Here is a 25084-nt window from a genome sequence, read left to right as displayed (position 1 = left end):
GGACCAGGGGAAGTCATCTAGGCTAGAGGAGTAAACGTCTGTGCTGTAATCCCTGAAGCTGCCTTGAGCTCCCTCTGCTTGCAGGACTTGTGTTGTGTGTCCTGTTCTTTCCCAGGAGAGGTTGTGAGCCTTCCTGGGTTCCTATACCTATAAGCCGAGATAACCTAAGCTCTCCTGAACCCTGAAAACCAAGGGGCTATGCTACTTATGCCATAAAGCTAGTGACTGGTTTTGTGATTTTGTTTTATTTATATCTATCTATCTATCTATCTATCTATCTATCTATCTATCTATCTATCTAATCTATGTGTATGTGTACTTAATTACGAGATTGTTTAGTTTGGTTGTTGCTGTTTTGTAGCTCAGGTGCATCTGGAACTAACTATGAAATCCAAGCTAACTTTGAATTCATGGCAATCCTCCTGCCTCGGCCTCCTGAGCTGAGGATATTTTTGTAAAGAGTGAAAAAGCAAACAAACAAAACCCCTGCCAGTCTTTCCTAATGCATCTCTAATGGTAGATTAAAAAATAATAAATAGGTATCAGAAAAGGTCCCCCCTCTACCAAGTGTTACTTAGTAGTATCATCTAGTTTCCATAATTGACTCCTGGGAAGACTCCAGAACAGCAAGATGAGACCTAATCTGAGCCCCTCTTGCTTCTGTGGATGGTGGGGAAGACCCTTAACCCTCTGCATCTTGGTTTTCTCCTTTGAATTTTTATTGTCACAATCATCAATATAAGGACCCTCATAGTCTATCATTCTTTGATTCTGTCATTTGTCTTAAATTCCACTGCTAGTCATGCTGCCTGTCTACTGAAGTCCATGAGAAAGAAATCCCTGATGTGAGTGAAGTTCTGCACTCTTGAAGTCTCACCGCACCCTTGCAATGAGGACACACTCTTGTATTGTTGGTTGTGAGCCTAGCCTTCAATGGCTGAGCCATCTCTCCAGCCCAAGGACACACTCTTTATTGTACTTTATGGAAGTGGGGGGGATTCAAACCCAGGAGGGGTTTTAATTTAGCTGATGTTTCTTTCCAAAGCATATGTTCCAGTGAAAATAATGCAATCTGTGTTGAAAAATATCAGTGATTAAGAGATTCAAGTAAGAGTCACTCTTAAGAGTCAAGGGAACAAAGAGTTCCATTTGCTTCCCTTGAGCTGTGTACAGGAATAACTACAGTTGACATTTACTGAATACTCGAAATAGTCTGAAAATTATACTCTACATTCAAAAAGAAAATCAATGTAGAATGTTCCATTATAAAAACCACTGTCCTTTGCCCAGAGCCTTGGAGTCTAACTGATGTTCTCTGCATTCTGGTGAGACTCTTACCTTGAAGTACATCAGTGTTTCCCAGATTTGCTTGATAAAAAATTAAAGCTAGATAACATTCACAGGTCTTTGACTAAATATCCCAATATTTGTATTGTCTTGCAGATGAAAGTAGAGGGCTCATTTCTCTTCATAAATCTCTTTTTCTAAATTGTTTTTCTGGACAGGGTTCAAGTAGAATAACCAATTTATTTATGTCAGCCCTTGCTCTCTGCAATGAACTCTTATTGAGCAATCTGCTAGACAAAGAAGTTAGTTAGCAAACAATAACATCTGTGGAGACACCAGCCAAGGCCTTCTGCTTGTAGACATGCACACTTCTCTGTTTCTGTTCTTTGAAAATGGGGGCACAGATGGTTCTAGACATGTCAGCTTCATAACAATGACTACTTTAACTTGAGATTACCTCAAATGTGAAACATATGTAAACACACATGAACATACACTCATATTTGCAGCTCATCTTACTTGGTAAAATGACTTGTGGCTTCCAGATCCGTGTCTTGTGGACGGAGATTGTCATATATGTATTTTAGATCTTCAGTTCCACTTAGCTCAGGCAGTCCTGCATGCAGCATCTTGATATCAACACAACCCAAAACCAAAAAGGAAAGAATAAATACAGACAAAATCAAGCTTACTTGGATCACTCTGGTGATAGACACAAGGACATTTATGCTTGTTTTAGTGTGCCTTTCATTTCATCTGCATGGATGGACATTATTTCATGCTATTGAACCTCTCATAGTAAGTGGAGGGGTATCTATCTATCTATCTATCTATCTATCTATCTATCTATCTACATACATATCTACAAATCTATCCATTCATATATCCTATCTGTCTATCTATCTATCTATCTATCTATCTATCTATCTATCTATCTATCTATCTATCCATCTCTGTCTAAGCTATCATCTATCTATACAAGCAGACACGTTCAGCCTATAACAAACCAGATGAATCCAACTCTCTCTCCATCATATGACTGACTAAAGGTAACAAGTCCCAAGTCCACCCTTTATGTGTCCCACCCCTTGGAGAGGAATCATTGAGTGTGGTAATACCAGAGAATATGAATGGCTCCACAGTGGGTCCTACTTAACCCTCTCTGTTTTCTGACCCACTGCAGTGTATTTCATAGGTTTTGTCTGGAGTGCATGGATGATACATGTAGCTGGGATGGTGGGGAAGGAAGAAGACAACTATAACAGGTAGGAATGAACAGACACAAACACTGGGTGTAGGAGTCATTTGTTCTAAGGACAGGACTTTTGTTTCTAGTCTGATATTAAGCCCAGCTCTATTTTGATAGCTTCACTTAGGGAATCTTTGCTCTTTCCTTACCATATAGGGAATCTAGAAAGATTTCCACTGAGAAATATCTGCTATAATAATGGGAGTGATAAACATCTGAAACTGGGTGAATGGTCCCTGTGTTCTTTGAGAGTCTTCCATAATAGTTTATATTGATTTTTTTTAATGGGAGAAAAGCTGACGAAATACAGGCTTTTATGCTAGTGAACTCAGCCAGCAACACACTCGGGTCTCCTACAGATGTTCCTTTTAAGCAAGATGGGAATTACATAGATTACTTTTTGCTTGCTTTTCCCATGAGGAAACAAAAGCACTGCAGATATCTGGCAACAAGATGCTTTCTGCTGAGGACGGGTCATTAACTCCACATTGAACCCACTGAACGCCTGTGCCTTGTGATCTTGGGTATTGATCATTTGCAGAACCCAGCCTTGATGACCTGTGCCAAGTATTTCTCAACTTGTAACTGGGTCATGGTGTAGTGCACTGAACTGTATTTAAAGATGTCAAGATGAGAGTCAGAATGGAAAAAAAGCCATATTAAATGTGTATGTAGAAAGCAAGTTTTCACAAACTTAAACTTGGTTTTAATTTTAAGAGAAGCTTTAGTTAGAGAGTGTGTGGTCCTGAAATAGCCACTGAAGACTTTATCTAAAGAGTCCCACAGCATCAACACTGGAGTAAAGCAGGGGAACTGGGAGGTAAATGACCAGAAACTGAGGCAACCACACATCACAACTTTGTGAGAATTTGTCTGTGGGATAAAGTAGTCTGCATTGCTTCTGATTCTTATTTCTGTTTCGGTAAGAGTCTAAATCTGAGATTATCACTTAGTATGTATGAATGACCTCCTTTGCTAATTTTTCACCCTTATCCTAAAAGTCATTCTAGATTCAATTAAATCTCAGGCAGGTGTTTGGATATCTTATATCCAAAAGTTCAAACAGCTGTTATTACTATTTATGTGAGAAATTATTTCAAAACAGGTTTAATCACTATATGTCAAATTTAAAAATATAGTGTGTGTGTGTGTGTGTGTTTATGTTTATGTGTGTGTTTGTGTGTGTGTGTGTTGTGTGACACATTTGTGGATGGGTGCCCATGGAGGCCAGAAAAGGCCATTAGATTCCCCAGAACTGGATTTACAGGTCGTTGTGAGTTGCTGCTGGATGTAAGTTGGTGCTGGCAACTGAACTCGGGTCTGCATGATTTTAAATGCCAGCTTGGTACTTTAATGGTTACATTCTTTGTGTGTACTTATACTTAACCCTAAATACTGTCTTCTTATTAAATGAGGATAACAGCTGTTATCTGTGATGGAATTGATGGATAAATGACCTAGTAATGAATGTATCATATGGACCGGGCATTGTGCTAAGGTATTAATAGATTGATTTTCATAACTCTAGCTGATAATTAACATAAAGGACTTATGATAGTGTATGCCATATAGTAGAGTTCAGGTAATTAATATGATAATATGAGATCATTGTTAATTTAATTTAAACATTGTCAGGCTAGGGATATATTTCAATTGGTAAAGTGCCTCCTAGCACTGCAGACAATTGGGTATGCTGATACATACATATAATCCCAGAACTCAGAACCTGAGAGGAAGAGGCAGGAGGACCAGAAGTTCAAGGTCATATTTGGTCACAAAGCAAGTTTGAGGATAGCTTGAAGTACATGAAACTCTGACTCAAAATTCATTCAGTCAATCAATTGGAAGGGTACTGACCAATACAAGATCATACATGCTTATGTTGAATTTAAATTTGTATTAGTATCTCTTAAATCTAAAGAGTCAGTTTCTCAATTTCACTAGTTACTTCTCCACAATTCAGATATTTTAATGTGTCCTTTTGTTTTGTTTGTTTTTCCTGCACTGGGGATTGAACTCAGAGCTCTCCCACTGAGTTCCATGCCCAGGCCTCAGGATCTCCAAGTTAAGTTTCCAACTATAACCAGCAATTCTTATTTGTCAGTCTGTGTCCTAGCTCCCAATTGTGTTAGATTTAATTGCTTTTATAGGATGTCTTACAGTTTATAATAAGTTGATTCCATAATACAGAGAAAACTCTATGAGTACTAAACACACAAAATTGACTTTATTTACATAATAACTGTCCAGACGCTATCAACTCTAATGTCCTCTTAAACTCAGGAAGGTCTAGTTGGACTCTGTCAAGATCTTAGTCATGAATCCATGTGTAGTAGGAATTTTAAAGGTACTTGTTAATAAAACTCAAACCCGAGGCCAGTCATTGGGGTGAATGCTGGAAGATCAGAGACACAGAACAAGCCACAGCTATCTCACCTTGCTAGTTCCTCAGGTGATCCTGTTTCCTTAGGCTGGAAGCTTCTGAGTCCTCATCCCAATGGCTCTCAGCTGAACTGTGCTCGAAAGCCTGAATGCTTAACCAGCCAAATGCTTTACTCACTACATGCTTTTTTCTCCCCTAATTCCTGGTCCTCACGCCTTATATACTTTTCTCTTTCTGCCCCTACTACCTGGGATTAAAGGTTGTGTTTCTGGGATTAAAGGCGTGGGTCACCATGCTTAGCTGTTTCTAAAGTGGCCTTGAACTCAGAGATCTAGCTAGCTCTGCCTCCCAAGTGCTGGGCCCTTTTCTTTTTTTTTTTAAGGAAGGTTTTAACTTTTACATAGTAAAATTACATATAACAAAACAATTATCTAGCAAGAATTACAGTTACAATATTAAAGAAGATATCCTATCTTATATTTGTAAGTCTAAGGTTTTATATCTAACTTATCTTGTATCATAACTGAGGAAATTATAACTATCTAGTCTTCAACCACATCAAAGACCTCAGAAGGATATAATATTGCCTGAGAACCGGAAGAAGGATGTAAGCATTTTTCGGGAGTCTTGTAAGAGTAGACAGAGACAGCTGGCAGCCTGGACAGTCACCTAATGTTCCTTTGTAAAGTTGGGGCATTTGTCTTCAGCCCACAGGGCTAGAGTCTCTCGATCACTTCTCTCAGTGACCTGTAGAATGTCTGGCAGTTTCCTCTGCGAAGCAGGAACCTGAAGGACCATTTTGTCAAGCAAAGTTTAGTGGTCACCTTTCTATGGGTCCTGCATGTCCAGTCGATCAAGCAGTCCAGGCAAGAACAGTTTCTAGCCCAAATGGCTATTTTTGTCAAGGTGAAGATAAGATATGAAATGTTTTCAATGCCCATCTTCCTCTCTGAAGCAAATCGGTGCTGCCAGGAGCAGACATGTCTCATTGTCCAGAAAGTCTAAATTTTAAAAATATTTTAAATGCCATATTCTGTAGGTCTTTGAAGTATTTGAAGATTACGTATCTATCTGAAATATCTCTGTGTATACCTAGAAGACTTAACTAACATGGCTACGAGTATGATTATCATAGATGACTAATTATCAATCTATTTTTAATTATCCATTACAATTTAAAATGAGCTATATAAACATAATACCCTAAACAAGAGTAGAAATATACACCAGTATAACAAAATTAACTTTAAATTTGTATCAATAGACTAAAATCTATACCAATGTAAAACATTTTAAACAAGTTGTTGCTCTTTAGAAGTAAGTTCATTAATCTACCCTTTCAGACTATTATATCTATATCATATCCCCTTTTCTTCTTTAGAAAGAGATCACATTTATAATCAACCTGTTTTAAATAAAAATATTGGTTTTTCTCTGTCCCACACCAGAGGGCTCTTCTGATTTGGGACACAAGAATCTCATAACCTTTTTTTTAAAAAATACGTCTGGGTTTAGAGAAGGAGTGAGCCAATTCCATCTCCAAAGCCAGCTTGATGATTTTGGGAATGTGGGCGTAGTTTCTCTTACTACTTCCTGCTGGAGGGGGGCGCTGTATCTTATGGGGACACAAAGAAAATTTTAGGATTATAGAGTAGTCCATTAGGGTGAACCTCTGAGCCAGTTGCCTTGAAACCATTCTGGATGTCAGATCATCTGGGCCATGGTGTCATCTGAGACCTTTCAGGTGGTCTTGGCTGATCAAACCTGATGTATCTTAATCTGGAACAAATCCATAGCCTCTGGCTTTCTGTGGAAACAAAAGCAGAGACTCTTTTCCAAAGCAACATATCCTTATATCCAAATTTTGAAGTCAAGGTACCTTCAAACTTTACATATGTGTTTAACTCAACAGCTTTTATGATCAAATCTTTTTCTGCAGTTAAAAATCCCAAAGACAAGACAAACCAGATTCTCTGTGTAATATCCATCTTTGTAAGACTGAAACACTGCTGTGGCTGCTGGCTCCGCCCACCTCAGGTTCCCAACATGGCGGTGGTACAGTTTACCGCCAGCTCTGGGTCTGGAGCCATGTGCACCATCAACTATCAGAAGCAGTTCTATCAAAGCAGTGCATAGCCCAGAAACTTTTTTTCTTTTTTATTAACTCGCAAAGGCTAAATCTACCACGCAGCAGAGTACAGTGCCCCTTGTAGATTCTTCATTCCCGCCACACTGCATGTCAGACGCACACGCCAGAAACCCGCCAGGAACCCGCCACAGTAGCTCAAACGGGCAGGCTGCCGCTAACTTGAGAGAGACAATTAGGAAGCAGTTTTTAGCTCCATCTTAGAATCTTTTTTGTCAGGTTTTAGGTGGAAATTATTGCCAACACGTTGGACGCCATTTGTAGTTAGAGTTTTCCTGCCTGGCCCAGTCAGGACAAATCTCTCTTACCCGCCAGTCCCACAGTCACTCAGACCCAACCAAGAAAGCACACAGAAACTTACATTGTTTAGAAACTGTATGGCCATGGCAGGCTACTTGTTATCTGCTTCTTCTATCTTAAATTAACCCATTTCTGTTAGTCTATACTTTGCCACATGGCCTGTGGCTTACCAGTGTCTTTACATGTTGCTTCTCATGGCGGCGGCTGGTGGTGTCTCCCTCCAGTCTCCTACTTCCCAGAATTCTCTTCTCTCTTATCCCGCCTATACTTCCTGCCTAGCCACTGGCCAAACAGCATTTTATTTGTACAGAGCGATATCCACAGCACTATTAAAGGTGTGTACCACCACCACCCAACTTCTGCTATAGCTTACTCTTCCCATTTTCTAGCCACCAATTTTGGCTTTGTTCTAGTGGCTGTCTGTTCTCTGACCCCAGATATGTTTATTTCAGGGAACACACAATATTTTGGGCAACACAATACCACCACATTCCATGAGCTCTCAAGGGCCTATTGTGTGCCAGGAACTGTAAATGATAGGTTAACATACAAGACCCAGATGCTTAAATTTTTCAGTTGAATAGTGATGATAAGATTTGTGTAGATAAGTAACTGAGATTTCCAGCATTTGTAAGTGATAATCACACTATAGAAACTATAGAAAAAGAATAGTTCCAGTGCTAATGAGTGCCTTAACCAGATGCAGGTGTCCAGAACAAAAACCTGCAAGTCAAGTTTCATGGAGCTATTTCTCCAGTGGCATTAAATTATGCTGGATGACAATTAGGCATGAGAGGTCAATATGTTAGCAGATCATCTCAATGAATAGGAACATCATGTTCAGAATTTTTTTGTTTATTAAACTTTCTGCATCTCTTTAAAAATATTCATCATGGTAATTAAGTTTTTAAAAATTTAAATGTTAGGCCAGGCATGGTGGCTTGTGCCTGTAATTCTTGCAGTTAGGAGGCTGAGGCAGGAAAATTACAGTTTCAAGGCTATCTTGTCTCCAACAACAACAACAAAAATGTTGTAATATATTTAATTTAAGGAAAATAAAGGGGCTGGAGAGATTGCTTAGTGGTTAAGAGTGATATATGCCACTAAATGCATCAGTCTGCAGTCCCCTCACTAATTAATCAGTCATGCTTTTAGACTCATTTTGCTTTGAATTAAATTTGCATGTATGTGTCTGTATGTGTTTATGGGCCTAGTTGCATGCAGGAGAGTGCATCAGGTCCTTGGAGCTGGAGTTATAGGCAGTTGTGAGCTACCTGATGAGTGTGCTGGGAACTGAACTCAGGTCCTCCTCAAGAGAAGTTTGTGCTTTTAAATCACTGGGACATCTTTCCAGCCCCAGAGTTTGTATTCTTGACCATACATTTCTTAATCTGAATAGCGGTCATGTGCTCCAAGGCAGATAGATATTGAGACAAGGAAGCCAGGATGAATCTACCTCATCTACATCATGAGGTTGACATTGTATGCAAATCAAATAATTTTGAGGCAGTTTTCAAAAAGGGACAATGCAACACAGGAACCCCCCTGAACACACCACCAGTGCCATGATGGTGACGTCAGATGGTCAGATAGGACAACTATAAGTTAACATTGAATTGTCAAGAAACATGTTCTGTTGCTCACTCTATTCTGTTTTAAAATCTCTTTGGGGAAACTCCAACCCATTAGGAGAAATAGATCACTGGAGGAGACACAAATGAAGCTCAGGACTCTTGTTATTTCTCCAAGGGACTTACCATTTCTAGAAGGCTTAGGATCAGCTGGCTGTGTTTCCTGATAATGTTATAAGCCCTGCAGCAAAGCTCCACAAAGTCTTGAAAATGCTGTGTATTTTTTCCACCCTCGGTAATAAAGTACTCCATCTCTGAAGTAAAAATGAAAGGGGCTCGGTCCCTATAAATAAAAACAGTAGCAGTCATCTATACTGTCTCAAATTAATTCCCAATTACATTTGGACAGAATGTATCTACTGAGAGATGATAGGCTCTATAGACAGCACAAGTTAGAGCTGTGCAAATTCGTTACTGAAAGTACATTTACTGATGTATTTTGAGATGATAGAACTTGAGTTCACCATTACAGTGCCTTAAAAGCCATTTCCTTCCCTTGGAAGGCAGACTCCTTAGGATGAGTGTTTGGATAAAAGTTAAGATATTATAATAACAAATTCTACCAGAAGATAATTTATGAATCAGCAACAACAGATGTAATCAATTCACTGTCATATGCTTAGTGAACAGGGTGTTTTCTAAAAGATAGCCATAATTCATTTCACACATGACTCAGCAAAAACACTGAACACACAAAGACATTGCAGACTGTGTTTTCACACAAGTCATACTACCCCCTGTAGTCCAAGGGATGGAAAAACAGGTCAAATTTCCCAAATTGTTATTTGAGACATGATAACCCTGAGATGAAGTGTTAGTGTCTCTAAGAGAAGCAGGCGGGGGTGGGGGGTGGGGGGTGGGGGGGTGGGGGTGGGGTGGGGGGAGGACCAGACTGGGTGTCTTTAGCTGATGAGGTCTCAGCAGTTAAATCAATGAGGGGGATTTTACACCAACTTGTCTTATAGTCTTCAACAGCATCTAGATGGGGTCACAGATGTAGGTAAACTAGAACAAAATATGTTTTAAATGTGACAGTCGCGCCTCAACTAGATTGCACCAAGTTACAACTGAGAGAATTGAGAGGTGTTCAGGGTCACTTTAGAATATAATAGTCCTATCCTGATACGGGCTTTGCTGTTTTAATAAAAATGTAGTTGATCTGGAAATCCCGCCAAAGTATGACCTTTCCAAAGTATGAGAGCTGAAATGAAAAAGTTACGTGAGCATGTCTCAGACAGGGGACTCTGGCTGGAGACAAAGTATTTTCTGAAATAGCATTTGGTTGTGGTTGTTCTGATGTGTGACGTTAAATCTGGGCACTGGGGGCTAAGACAGACTGTGAGTTTGAGGCCAGCCTAGACTACATGTTTAGTTCCAGGCTAGCCTGGTCTCAGAAGTGAGATCCTTTCTCAGTATAAAATAATAAAGTTTGTATTTTTCGTAATACATGCTATCAAGAGAAGTCAGAGTACTGAAAACTTTCACTCGGCTTGCTTTGCCTTTCTTTGTCCCAAAATGTATTCAATAAAATGTATTGAGCCCCAACACTGAGCAGAACCTCTCAACTGCCAACTGTAACATCTCAGACTGTGATCACTAAGTTTTGCTACTGGGCCTTTCTACTCATTCTATGAGGTACTTTTTGGGTCCACACTTCAGCAAAGCTGGGAGAAGAGCTGTTGGAAAGACAAGGTTCTAATCTTGAACTTGCTGTGACTTCATTTTCTCCAGTTTAAATTGGGTACCAAACACTCAGTTGTTAGACTTCCTGAGGGGCCCAACATGGGGAACCTTTATGTGCCTGACTCATGGAGAGTGCTGTGTACTCAGGGAATGCCACAGCTAGAAGAGGACCCATGCACAGAGCCTAAGCCACAGGCCTCATGATCCAGATCTCAAGTCTGGGTTTTTTGCCTCACTAATTCTTGTCCTTGGTGAGACACTTACCATCTCCATTTCTGGACCTCATTCTTCACCAAATGGGTGGGAACACTTGATTATTGGTATTGCTGAGAGGGTCATGCAGCTTCAATGGCAGAAAGCACTTGCTGCCACATAGAAAGCTCTCAGTACACTTTAGATATCAGTGTAGCATGTTATTGTAAGTCTTCAAACAGAAAAGAATGTTTTCAGAGCTGAACCATGTCACAGCTAAGCCTCCCTTACTACGTCTTCTCACTAAAAGAAATGCCGTCAGCTCCCACTTTTTACTTTAAGATTTAATTTAACCCTGGTTTATCTCTATAAACTGCTTGACTACATGGGTCCTTACGTGGACCTTTTCTTTTGTTGTACATTTGATAGATCTGTGCCCTTGTAGTTTCCACTCTCACTAAGTGTAGTGGTTTGAGGAATAAATGTGCTCCATAGGCTCATGATTTAAATACATGTTCCCCAGTTGGTGGTGCTTTTGGGGGATTTAATGGAATCTTTGGGAAGTGGAGCCCCGCTGGAGGGAATACATCTCTGAGGGTGGTGTTGGAGATCCCCACCTCACTTTTATTCTCTTGCTGCTGTGGATTGATATATGAAAATATGATCAGCCAGCTTCCTGCTCTGCCAGCATGCCACACCTGCCCCACTAAAAGGGATTCTGTCCCACTGGAACCATAAGCCAGAGCAAACCCTTCTATTCTTTAAGCTGCTCTTGGCCTGGCATTTTATCACAGCAACAGAGACATGCCGTATGCACCAGTGTTTCAGCAGAGTTTTAGGAATATTGTCTTAGTTGGGCTTTACTATTGCTGTGAGGAGATACCATGACCACAGCAATTTTATTTATTTATTTATTTATTTATTTGTTTGTTTTTGAGGCAGGGTTTCTCTGTGTAGCTTTGGAGCCTATCCTGGAACTCGCTCTGTAGACCAGGCTAGCCTGGAACTCACAGAGATCTGCTTGCCTCTGCCTCCCTAGTGCTGGGATTAAAGGTGTGAGCCACCACTACCTGGCCCATGACAACTCTTATAAAGAAAACATTTAATTGAAGGGGCTCACTTACATTTCAGAGGTTCAGTTCATCATGGTGGGGAGCATGGGAGCATGTAGGAAGGTATGGTGATGGAGAAATAGCTGAGTGTCCTGTATCTTGTAGGCAACAGGAAGTTGACTGAGACACTGGACAGTATCCTGAGTATATGAAACCTCCAAGCCTGCCTCCACAGTGACACACTTCCTCCAACAAGGCCAGACCCACTCCAACAAAGCCACACACCTCCTAACAGTGCCACTTCCTATGAGATTATGGGATTATGGGTGCCAATTACATTCAAACTACCATAACTATCCTAGACTTCTATAATCAGAAATAAATCTACATTTTTTCTATCTTATACTATGTTTACTATGAATTAAGCTTTGGAAGTAGTTTTTGAAAAGTCTAAAATCTTACAAATTCCTGAATGTTTCTAATGTAGCAGATACACTTTTCTCTTTTCATCTGGCAAAACTACAACTGGCCAAACTGATTTCTCTTAGAAACCTGTTTTGGTTCTGTCTCCATGAAATGACACCTCCTTCTTCCCTGGTACCTGCCACAGTAAATCAGGTGGAGAAAACCCACACAGAAGCTCAAGTACCTGAGAGAAACATCCAAAGTAGAGAAAAATGTAAATTAACAATAATATCAAAGAGACAGATTTCACTGTGTAAATATCACAGTCAAAATGTTTAGGGAGCCCAACAAAATAAAAGCTTCCCTTTATATATTTTTTTGCTCACTTTCAATAAACTTTATAAAAATAAGAATTATACTAGAACTCTTCTGTAAGTGAAGGAAGTACTAGATAAGCAAGGGATCCATCTGGTCCCTGTACATTACACAAGTTTCAGTGGCACTGTGCTTTGTGAACTGACTCAAACATGAACCTAATTCTGGATTGTAGACTTAGGGGCTTGAGGCCCCTCTCTGAAGTTTGTGTTATTAGAAATCCAGGACATAACGTGTTTCCAGGTTTGTTGCTTCACTGGTGCTGTCAGAGCTGAATCGGCTTTTGTTTCTCTCCTCTGACCCTTTCAACTGTATTTGTTTCCTATACCTCTTTCTCTTCCTTCTGTCTCTGTCTCTCTCTTTCTCTGTGTGTGTATGTTCTCACCTTCCCTTTCTCCTTCCCTCTTACTCTCCTTTTTTTCTGATGCTGATTCAGTGATAAAGATTAAGATGTTTTCCTTGTGATAAAACTTCTATGGCTGGTAAGATGGCTCAGTGGGTAGAGGCACTTCTCAGCAAGCCTGGAGATGCCTGAAAACCACATGATGGAGGGAGAGAACCCACTTCCCCAACGTGTCCTCTGACTTCTACATGTGTACCCAGGCACACACATACTTACACACATTCATACAACACAAATACAATATGTCAAATCTTTTAAAAGAAATCTTCCTCAATACAACCTATTCTTTGCTGAAAAATCTTGATTTTTTTCAAAGCCTCAAGTGAAATGTATGCCTTTCAGGACAGAGAGAAGTATTCCTCCTTCCTTTATATGCCTTCACATCTGAAACAATATGCTTAGGGTCTTCTGGTACATACAGAAAACAAAAGTAGCTCACATAGTGAATAGCTGGTGATAATTTAACATTTATATGGGAAGACCACACAGTAAGCTTGTTACGATTCTGTCATTTTGTTTCCAAAACTAACTTTTGCCTAAACGTATGACTAGCCTTTCTTCAAATCTAGCATTGTGTAAAAATGCTGAGAGTATTTTCTAGATTTCCAGCAGATGTAAGGAGTGGCTTGGTGATTTGAAAATGTGGATATCCTTGGAAATGTAAGGACATATTATAAGCACATAGTAACTATTAAGGAGATAAATTTGTTCAATACAAGGAACAATAGGCTATTCATATTTGACATTTACTGTTACTTTTGTGTCAGCTCCCCATGTAGCCATACAGCAGACATAATTCTGTGTAAAGTCGTTAGTACATTGAGATCATTGTCATAAGGGTTTACCAGTGATGTCTCCACTAAGGACTCAGACATTTAGGATCTGTTGCTGCTCATTAGGTGACTTGAACCTAGAGGGGTGGCTCTCAAATGTCATAACACCACAGTTAACCACCAGTAGGCATTTACTTAGCCTCTGTAACAGAATGTGCAAGGCCTCCAGGTAGGAGTAAAGTGCTTTCAAAAATCATTGTGTTAGAGTCTGGAGATACAGCTCAGTTGGTAGTTGCCTGTCATACACAGATTCTTGAATTCCACTCCCAGTACTGCATAAACATGGGCATGGTGGGGCATGCTTGTGATCCCAGAACTGGAGGGGTGGAGTTGGGAAGACCAGGAATCTAAGGTTATCTTGGCTTCATAGTAAGTTTGCAGCCAGTCTGGTAAACATGAGACCCAGTCTTATTCCCTCCCCACAAAAATAACATCGGTACACAGGCAATTTAAACATATCAAGTAACAATAATAATGTTATGGAAAGATTGTTCTATCCGTAATATGAAGAGATAAGAAGGGTATAATTTGGAAAGATCAGATGAACTTTGTTTTTGTAGAAAGTTTTGATCTTATATGATAATAGCTTATGTTAGGAATAGGTTTGTGGCATACAGATCAAGAGAAGTGGAAAGACTTAAAACATGTTCCAAAATAATAAATGAGAAGATGTGATAGCTTAGAAAAGGAAGAAACAGTGATATCAAGTAGGCTCTCCTCCATGTGTAGCAGGAAGACTGAAGAGCATCATTCAGAGTGACTGACATTTGTGTCCATGTTACACTGGAGTGCCTTGGAACTTACACCAAAGCAGATGACCAAGATCAGAAAACATGTTTCAGGACCTTAGACAAAAGATCTAAGGTGGAGGTAAATTTCTTAGAGTCAGACTACTGTCTTTCCTTATGCTACCCAATGCTTTCATTAAAGTCCCTGAAAAAGACAGACATACCATCCAGTGATGTCATGACTCAAGAAACAATGTGATTTTAAGTTTCCTAAGTGTCTCTTCCCTCACAAATTTCAAATATGGACTCAAGGAAGTTGGTGATATGGAAATATCAACAGCTTCAGACAATAGAAAACAAACAAAAACAAAATCAGGGAAACCTGTTTTCTCTAGACAAAGAACCAAAAAGGAAAGCCTAATAAAATATAATATTTTAAAATAAAATCAATCTCCTCAGCCAAATATTTTTAGAAGAATAGTGATTTCATTTCTACCTACATACCTAAACATCACATCTTACCAGGTTGCAAGGTGGCACCCTTACCTCTCAGCAGAGTGCGATCACTTGGCACCAGTGGAAGGTTACACATGTTGGTCAGCAGAATAGAATATATAACTCTGAAACAGACTACCCAAATATGGCAAACTGTTTCCTGATGATATTGTGAACATAATTCAAAGGACAATAGGTAGCCTTTGGACACAATTGTGTATCCAGAGACATACATACACCTTGATCTAAACCTCTTAGCTAAAAAAAAACAAAAACAAAAACAAAAACAAAACAAACAAACAAAAAACAACAAAAAACCAAAAATCAAAAAAAAGCCTAAAGATTAATATAAAGTACAATGCTCTAAAACTGTCATAAATATAAGAGAAAGTTTTGGGGACTGAGGGCCAGACATCATTTCTGGAATTAAGCATGTTTGTGGCACTGGTAAAAGCCAATGTTAAAAGGGTGCAGAGGCAATCTAAAATCTGCAAAATGATCCTTGAAAATGATATAGACAACAAATAATTAGTATGAAGAATATAAAAATATTCTCAAATTTCAATAGTTAAAAATCAAATGATTTAATTAGAAAACAGACAAAAGATATGAAGAGACATTTCATGTCCAAGGGTTTGAGGATGATCAACAAACACATGAAAGGACATTCAACATGATTTGCCTTTATGTAGATTAAACCTGCAATGGATGACAGAAGACATCCAGCAGGGTGAGTGAAAAATGACAAGAATGTGGAAAAACTGAATTGCTCATTCCTTGTTGGTAGAAGTGTGTGTCAAATGTCTCATTTTGGCACATTATTTTCATTTCTGAAAAACTGTTTATCAGCTTGTTAAAATCAGCAACAATATACAGCTACCCTGTAACCCAACAGTTATGGCCCTGGGCATTTGTCACAGAAAAGTGCAGACTTATATTTATGAACTACACACATGAGTTGTTTACAGCAGCTTTAATTCTAGTAGTTGGAACCTAAGGGATCCAGATGTCCTTCAACAGATGAATGGCTCCACAAGGTGTAAACTCAGATTGTGGAATGCTATTTGTCAATCAAAAGGCACAGCTTTGAAAACACAACAGCTTGGATTGACTCCCCAAATAATTACATTACAGTAAAAGGATAAAATAAAATCCTCAACTCATACATTCAAGATGATTCTATTTATATAACATTCTTGACATCACAAAACATCACTTGACATCACTGTTGAAAGGGAGACTAGATAGAAGACTGTCATGAATAAGGGTGGAGTAGGATTGAGGATGAGAGGTAGCCAGGTGCACCTGCACAGGAGCTTCATAAGGGAATGTGATGGGGAGAATCATTTTTGTATCTTGACTATGTCACTTTTGATACCTTTTTTCGTGATAAATTATAATTCTACAAGATCTTATCATTGGTTAAAAACACAGGTAACGTATATACAAGACCTCTTTGTATTGCTTATTATAATCACATGTGAATCTACAACTGTCTCAAAAATGTTATTAACATTTCTATTGTATTACCTGGATGGAGATGGTAACAGTTTCCTGAAAAGTGCAGAGAAACAAGAGAAGAGGAGTCTTGGCGAAGCAAACATTTGATGGCTTAGGGGAAAGAAGCCATTCTGGAAAGATACTGGGAATGTTTTGCAGAAGGTAGCAGCAGAGGGTTTTCTGAGACGGGGATGCCTTGAAGAAGAGTTGGAAGAGTTGACACAGTGGAGACCTTCTGATAACCATGAAAAAAGAACAATGAGTCTTGCTCAGGTCAGTACAGGTTTATCAAATAACAAAGAATAAACCCCAGTGGATGAGCCTAGAGAATAAATACGAAGGTGAAGAATTTACAGAAAACCTTTCCAGGAGTGAAGTTGAGGGGAGCAGCATGAAGACTCATGGAGTGGAGCAAAGTTATTTGAACTTTGTGGACTCAGTTCACCTGATTGCTGAGACTATAGTGGTCCTCAAAAGAGGAGAGGGAAAGAGCTCTGAAACATCCATTTGGGAAGACAAACATTTCGGGGCTGACGTAAATAGGTGTGGGAAGTCTACATTCCATGTTAAAGCAGGCTCTGCTGGGATGGCTTTGTTTTCTCAGTGAAGTACAGGGAGTAACTGGTCTTCTAATTAGGACACTGGGGGTGTGGGCACACATGTGCTATAGAGTGAAAAAGCAAGGTGGTCATGGGGATGCAGTGCACTGAAGGACAAGAGGTGGCAGTGTGCTGGCTGTGTCGTGTATTCAATTCTAGCAGCACAGGGATACTGAGTTCTCAGGTGCTTCATCTCTGCCTACACAGAATAGGCCTTTTTTCTTCTACATCCAATCTCTTGTGTGCATATGTTATATATGTAAATGTCTGCTATCCTGTGTGTGCACACATGTGTGCATGTGTATAGACTAGAAGAAAGAGGATATTGAGTACCCTACTTTATCATTCTCCAGCTTATTCTTTTGACAGAGGGTCTCTCATTGAACCTAAAGGTAGCAGGCAGCCAGCAAGCTACCGAGATATTCCTACCAGTGCTCCTCACAGTGCTGGGGTTATTTATACCCACACATATGACCATGTTTGGCTTTTTATGTGGGTCCTAGGGATTTAATCTCAAGTTCTCATGTGTGCACATAGATCTTTCTTACCCAAATCCAAAGTCAGTAACCCTTTTATGATTTTTAAATGTTTATATATGTGTGCGTGTATTTGTGTATGTGTGTGTGTGTGTGTGTGTGTGTGTGTGTGTGTGTGTGTGTGCATGTACATGCAGGAGTGTGTGTCCACTCCAGGGATCAAGCTCAGGTTGCCTGCTGTGGTGGTAAAACTGTCTTCACCTAACTGAGTGTACCTGCAGCCTACCAATCTTTAAACAAAATTATTCAGCAGTTCTGTAACTTTGTAAGATACTACCATTGAGAACAACTGGTAATGAATTTATAGATTGCTGTCTTCTTGTCTCCAAGTGTCTTACCAGATGCTACTAAGGTGTTATGTTTCAGTGATGTATTTATGCCTAGAACTGAAGTAACAATTCAGCCATAAGGCATACCTGGTAGTTATTATTAAAATTATGTTTCATGAATTCAAATGTCTTTGTCCTCAAGAAATTCCCTGGTAACAGTAACATTAGCCCTCGCTGTGGAATTGCTTCTATTGTGAGTAATTGGGAGTAAAGGGAATGGACGAAGCATGCTGATTGCAACAATGAAGTCTGACTACACAAGGTACTGTGTCCTTAAACTTAGAAGGCTTCTGCTCCTGAAATTCCCTCTAAACAAAGGTATACACACTTAGAAACCAAATAGTTCTCATTTAGTGAACACACACACACACACACACACACACACACACACACAAACACACTCTGGTGTGCCCATCATGGCATGTGTGTGGAGGTCAGTTCTCTCCTTCTACCATGTTCTACCATGGTGTCCTTGAAGTCAAACTCAGGCTGTCAGGCTTGACAGCATGCACCTTACCCACTGAGTCATCTATCCAGCCCTTTAGAAAGCTTCCCCTTTAAAGAATGCAAACATGAATTATTTAAGGCACAATAATTCCAGAAACACCTTTCTCAAATGTGAGTCATGTAGTCTAGGCAATATTGCAAGCTTCACCTCAATAACTTGGGGTGGTCTCTGGTCATATTAAAGTCTATAGAACGGTCATGAGTAGGCTCTGAAATTTAAGTCACACATCCTAGGTATTATTATTTATACCTGCTTAATATTTTGATGGTAAAAATAAAAGCAGTGCAGAGTTCTGCCTGCTTTACATTAAGAAAGAATATGCCCATATCAAAGACAGCAACCCTGGTTATTTCCCCACTTAGCCTTAATTTTTGCATCCTTCACAGTTCAAACATCTTGTTCAGCATTTGACTGTATGTTTTAAATGTATGAATTTAATACATATCATGACTGTAAATATGTGATAAATGTAACACAGGGCACTAACTAAAGGAAATGCCACCTGTCCCAAGGCAGTGGAGACCCAGCTGTGTTGGAAATCTGGAGAAATTGGAGCTTCATGGCAATATCCACTGGTTATGATGCTGTTGACTGGCACCTTTGCATGCACTATAACTAAGACTATTCTCTGCCTTCACTTGCAAAACACAGAAAATAACAGTACCTGAATTGAGGCATTTCTGTCTTGATTCCTGAAACTATCATGTGTCAAGTATGTATAAGGCTTTCAAAGTTATTTTTGACAGTTTTAAGAGAATATGAGCCCACACTCCATGATGCAGCCCCTAATACAGAACACATGCTTTGTGCCTGTATCAAACCACAGCAATCCAGAGAGAGCTACAGCTTCAATACCAATGATAGAGGTAGGGGATAGAGTGAAATGGAAACACCAGGCTCTGACATGGACTTAGGATCATAAAATGTGTCTGCTGGAATCTATGAGCACCACACTATTCCTTCCTTTAGTGGAGAGACTGATAAGAGTCAGCAAATGGAAGCACAGAGACTTTAGTTTTAGTCTCAGGATTGAAAGATTCGAGTGTCTGAATGATGTACTTGGTACTTGAACTGAAATTCAGGACTTGTTAATGAGATATATTTTGTCACTATTATCAAGATTATTTTTATTACTTTTGTGAAATTGAAATGTTTGGGTCATGAAGAAACACATAGCAACATTAATGTGTTGTTTTAAACACGTTAGAATGCAACAAACTTCCCTAACTGCAAATGGCATCATTAGCGCAGGCAAAAATGGCTGAAGTGCACTGGGGATACTTAAGCTTACCTTTTCTTTGATATCACAAACGACCTACATTCCAGAAGCACATTTTGCTGCCCAACAGAAAGAACACAAGTCTCTTATCTAATATCCATGAGTTAATTGGGAAGGCAAATCTGGAGTCTCCATTGAGTAAGATAGAACCTTGTGTAATTAGGTAGCTCGGGGAAACCACACATGAGCAATATAACCACAGTGTCAACGTGAGCATGCTATTACAGAATGAACACTAAACCCCCAAGAGATCTCCATGCTCTCAGCAATTATCAGCTGAGGAGAGCTTTGTCAATAATTTCTTAAATGCAAAAATTTTCCCTCTTGTCCAGACCCTTGTACAAGCACCATGTGTCCACAGTCTTTGAGAAGTCCCTTATTTTTAACTCCTTAATAACTTCAGATACTGAGTCAGGAGCTCCTTTGAGGCTCAGGTATATCCTGGCTCTTGTTTGAAAAGTGTAGACAGAAAACAGCAACCTCTTCAGAACAGTTAAGCCTCCTCAATATGTCTATGACCTGCATTTGTAGAGAGCCAGGATTTAATGAGGGCTACAAAACTGATGGGATCCTCAAAATTACTGTGTGTTTTTCCTTTGAGTCATAGATAAGGGGAAGCGCACAGCTATGCTTTCCATAGAATTCTGGTACTTGCTTGGAACAGAATTAATCTGGATATGAGAACAAGTTCATCAGTGCTCTAAGGCATGGGGGAGAGTCACACTTGTGGCACACTTTTGAAGTAAGGGTAAAAAGCAGGTCAAAGATGAACCCAAGTTACTCCTGAAAGCATTTCTACCTCATGTAGTTGTACTCTACAAGAAATAGACTTAGTATTTCTTACTAAGCTCAGAACTGATTCATTCACCCAGTATGAGATGCACGGCATTTTTTCCTCTCTTCCTCCATCCCTCCATCCCTCCCTCCACCTTTTCCTTGCACCCTCCATTTCTCACTCCCCCTTTCCTTCTTCCTCACCTTCCTATGCAGGTAAATGAGTGCATGCTATACAGATATTCTTCCACAGGGCCATATCCACAGCTCAGCAGAAGTTCCTCTGCTACACTCACTTTGGAGGCATGTTTGTAGACTTTCCTTAAGCGTAAACTTAGAATCAGGGCTAAGCAGGGCTGACAGAGAGAAACACATTGTACCTTAGACAAGCTAAGAAGACAGCATAGGTGGCAGGTGAGGCTCACAGAGGGCAGGATAATCATTGTTTATGATGCTCTCTCTTCCATCTCTTTCCTATTTGTTCTCAAACTTTTCTCAGTCAGCCCTTTTTTCCAGCTGAAACCTACAGAATTTTCTCATTGAATAAAATTAATTTATGAGTTTATGAACTTTGCCAATTTCCATGGGATAAATATCCCCATTATGGCTGATTTCTAGTTTGTAATGTGCTATCATCAGGGATGTTGTTGAGAAGGAGTACACCATAGGGAATGGGCTCTTGTAAGCCCACATGACATGGACCAGGTCCAGTCCACCTCTGCTTGTGACCAAAATTACAACCCAAGTTAGGGATGGCTTGCTAAATACATTACCACCCTTTGAAACTTTTATACATATTGAATCATTTAATCTTCAACAAAACTCAACATTATAGATGAGAAAACTGAGGCACAGAAATGGAATTTACTGAAGAGTGTGTGTAAAGTACTTGATAACTCTAGGATTTAACACATAAACTCTCTCTCTCTCTCTCTCTCTCTCTCTCTCTCTCTCTAACACACATACACACACACACACACACACACAGAGAGAGAGAGAGAGAGAGAGAGAGAGAGAGAGAGAGAGAGAGAAAGAGAGAGAAAGTTTATCCTCAGAGTATCTGATCTTAACCAGTATTCATATAACCTCTAAAATTATTTTATTGCAGGGTTTTTAATGTAGTTATTTACTTCTAACAGTGAGCACCAGCCCATTAAGACACCAGCTTCCTGTAAAGTTCCTACCTTGGGGATGCATGCATGGTCAATGACACAAGGCTTTCCTGGAATATGAACTGCAGAGGACTTTGTGCCTGTCAAAGTCATCATGGACGGGGATAGGTTCATGGGGCCTGACTGCTCTATTCTAATTTGCTTTTCTGTTGTTGTGATAAACACTATGCCAAAAGTTACTTGGGGAGGAAAGTTTATACTTCTAGGTCACATATCATTAATAAACCACAAAGGAGCACTGTCTGCTGCCGGCTAGCTCTCACTAACCCATGTTCAGGTCTCTCTCTCTCTCTCTCTCTCTCTCTCTCTCTCTCTCTCTCTCTCACACACACACACACACACACACACACACACACACACACACACACACACACACACCCCAAAAAAACCCAGGACCACCTGCTCTGGGTGGCACCATCCACAATTCATTGGGCTCTCTTTTATCAATTAGCAATCAAGAAAATGTCCCACAGAAAAGCCACAGGCCATTTTGATGGATGCATTTCCTCAACTGAGGTTCCTCTTTCTCAAGTGAATTCAGCTTGTGTCACGTTGACAACAAAAACTAACCAGTGTACCTTCCATGACAAACTATTGGCAACTGATGGACTCTAGGGAAGGGACAGTCATTGCCTTCAGTGCTGTGCCAGATGCGGAGCCCACAAGGTTCCAATGAAAAGGTCCAAATCTGTGGCCACACAGAGCATCCAGTTAAAATTAGTGGGAAACAAAACACAACAAAAAGGCATGAATGTGGGAAAGGTACCTGTAGGGAGACCTGGGCAGGAATGGAAGGAGTGGAAGGAATATAAGAGAGAGCAGGGGAGTGAGACTAAACAGAATGCATTGTATCCATGTTTGAAACTGTCAAAGAACAAAGTGAATCAATTAAAAATACGTAGGAAAGACAGACAGAATGACTCAGTGAAAGGTCAGCATTGCCAAAGTGAAAGTCCATATACACTGACAATGTAACAATAAATAGAATTTGAAAAATTGGGTTAGAAGAGGGCTTGTGGTTCCAAGTGAAGCTCTTCTTAATTTATCCTGCTTTATATGAGAAATTTACCAATAAAAATTTATCACATTCAAGTTTGTTTATTACTACAGTTTGTTTTATAGAATGAAGAAGTTTCTATATAGACATTATTACCAAAGAACTGACTGAAAATTTGATTGTAGGTGCACAATTTCATAATTACTTTTATTTATGACTTTGTTAGAGAAAATGGAGAAACAAAGATTATAATTAAGCAATACTTCAAAGGAAAATCCACTTGGCTTTAGAAAGCTGGGAAATTTCTTGTTATTTCCATCGCAGAGATTAGGCAAATAGTCCCCAAATCCATAAGCAACACTGGGGCTGTGATGCCCTTTGATTTGGTCTGCTAGTGTCAATCCTTCCTAATCTCACAATTACAGCCATAAGAGGGGAGCGCTTGTTTATGTGTGGCGTGTGAAATCCTCTGCAGTGGTGCCTGAGATGTGTTTGTTTTCTTAGAAGTTAGAGAACTTAAAGCAGCTGCAGGATCAGCTTTGGCACAGGGCTGAGAATTCTACATTTCCAGAAATCTCAGGTCTTGGGAATGTCCTATTTTATTTTATTTTTGTCTCCGTAGACTTTTTTCCCATGATGCATCTCCACGGGCTGTTCCTAGACACTATATCTCTGGCTTCTCCTCTGAGATGTTTCTTTAAAGCAGCATGCCTGACCCAGCCACTTTAACTCCAGTTATTTGCTTTGTGTTTCCTATGAGGGATTCTTATTTCCTTCCCACCACATCTTTGCTTATTAGTTTAATGCTGCTTTTAGTAACTTTTCTCATTACCTTGACAAAATACCTGGAAGGGTTTGTTTTAACATGTAGTAGGAAGGAATATGGTTCATCACAGAGGCTCAAATATGATGGCCAGAGTGTAAGGTTGTGTTGTATCCTTCTATAGTCAGGAAGCAGAGAGCAACAGGACACAATGGAAAACGACCAGGAAACCTTAAGCCCCTTCCTGCCCACTCCCCAGTGACTCATTTCTTTTAGTCAGGCTCTACCTCCCAAAGGTCCCAGAACCTTTTAAATCAGAGCCATCAGCTGTAGCCCCATAGACGCAGGTTCATGAGCCTCTGTAAGACACTTTGCACTCCAACAACAACAGTGAAGGACATTGTACAGTTGTTTACTCTTCTACCCACAATGCCCTGGTGGCTGCTCACTACACAGCTGAGGGCTGATTCAAGTCTAAGTCAGATTGGAGAGTTGGCTAATTGCACTATGCTAAAATACTGGTGGTTATCCCCTACAGGCAATATTCCAGATGGATTAGGACTATCAACTCATCTATAATTTCCCATTCAAAGTTTATGAGAAAACAAAAACATCAATTGAAACAATTAGCTGGAATAGATTTAGTAACCTATGGAAGAAGACCAATATAATTTCTTAACATCTTGAAGAAACTCTCTTCTGTTAGTAATTGACTAAAAAAACCTTTTTCCTTCCATCTCATTAGACTTATAATCATACTTATATTACCCGGAGGGATTTGTACAAGTTACTTGATGGGCTCCTCTGCCATTACACACTATATATTATTTAGGACACTGCTTAATTACTGTAATAAATGTTTGTGTACTGACCTTTTTATACCACCAAATGTTTGTGCATGACCCAAGAATTTCCCAAAGTCAATATGAAACATGTGGCCCGACTTTGTCAGCATGATATTGTCATTATGTCGGTCACAGACTCCCAAGATGAACGTTACCACACACCAGCCAGCACAAGAGTAAAAAAAGTTCCTCAAGGCCTGTCAGTTGAAAAACAATGACACAACATGACAACAGTAAAGAGAAAAATCATCTATAATTGTCAAACCATCTATTTCTGGTATATATCATCTATAGATCCATCTATCTATTACATATCTTTATTTTTATTGCTATTATGTATTATATTTATGTAATCATCTATGTTTCTATCTATCAACCATCTATCTATAATGTATTTCTATCATCTATCTGTCTTACATTCTCCAAGATATTTAACAATGGTAGATGAAAAGTCAGGGCATAACAAAAGATATTTAACATAGAAATTTATTTATAAAAATTGGAGATTTTATACAAATAGGTTGAAGCTGCTCTTAGAATTCAATTTCAGAAGGTATCATCTTTAGAATGTGATTTCTGTGAGAGAGATATCTGAGTGAAGAAATTCTTTATTTATAGCC

The 25084-nt window shown here is 39.5% G+C and overlaps 1 protein-coding gene across 1 annotated transcript in view; it reads right to left on the bottom strand.

The window, feature by feature from the left end:
• Positions 1 to 25084, bottom strand: part of Pik3c2g (phosphatidylinositol-4-phosphate 3-kinase catalytic subunit type 2 gamma) — a 324912-nt gene that overhangs the window by 91631 nt on the left and 208197 nt on the right. The window contains exons 24-26 of the mRNA XM_036182431.1: positions 24492 to 24661; positions 9123 to 9279; positions 1807 to 1916 (exon numbers count right to left, since the gene is read on the bottom strand). Of these exons, the coding sequence (XP_036038324.1) occupies positions 1807 to 1916; positions 9123 to 9279; positions 24492 to 24661 (437 nt within the window). The remainder of the gene's footprint in view (positions 1 to 1806; positions 1917 to 9122; positions 9280 to 24491; positions 24662 to 25084) is intronic.

The sequence above is a fragment of the Onychomys torridus genome, chromosome 3, assembly GCF_903995425.1.
Source record: "Onychomys torridus chromosome 3, mOncTor1.1, whole genome shotgun sequence".
NCBI lineage: Eukaryota > Metazoa > Chordata > Mammalia > Rodentia > Cricetidae > Onychomys > Onychomys torridus.
Note: the sequence above shows the minus strand (reverse complement) of the source record. Positions and strands in the feature narration are given on the sequence as shown.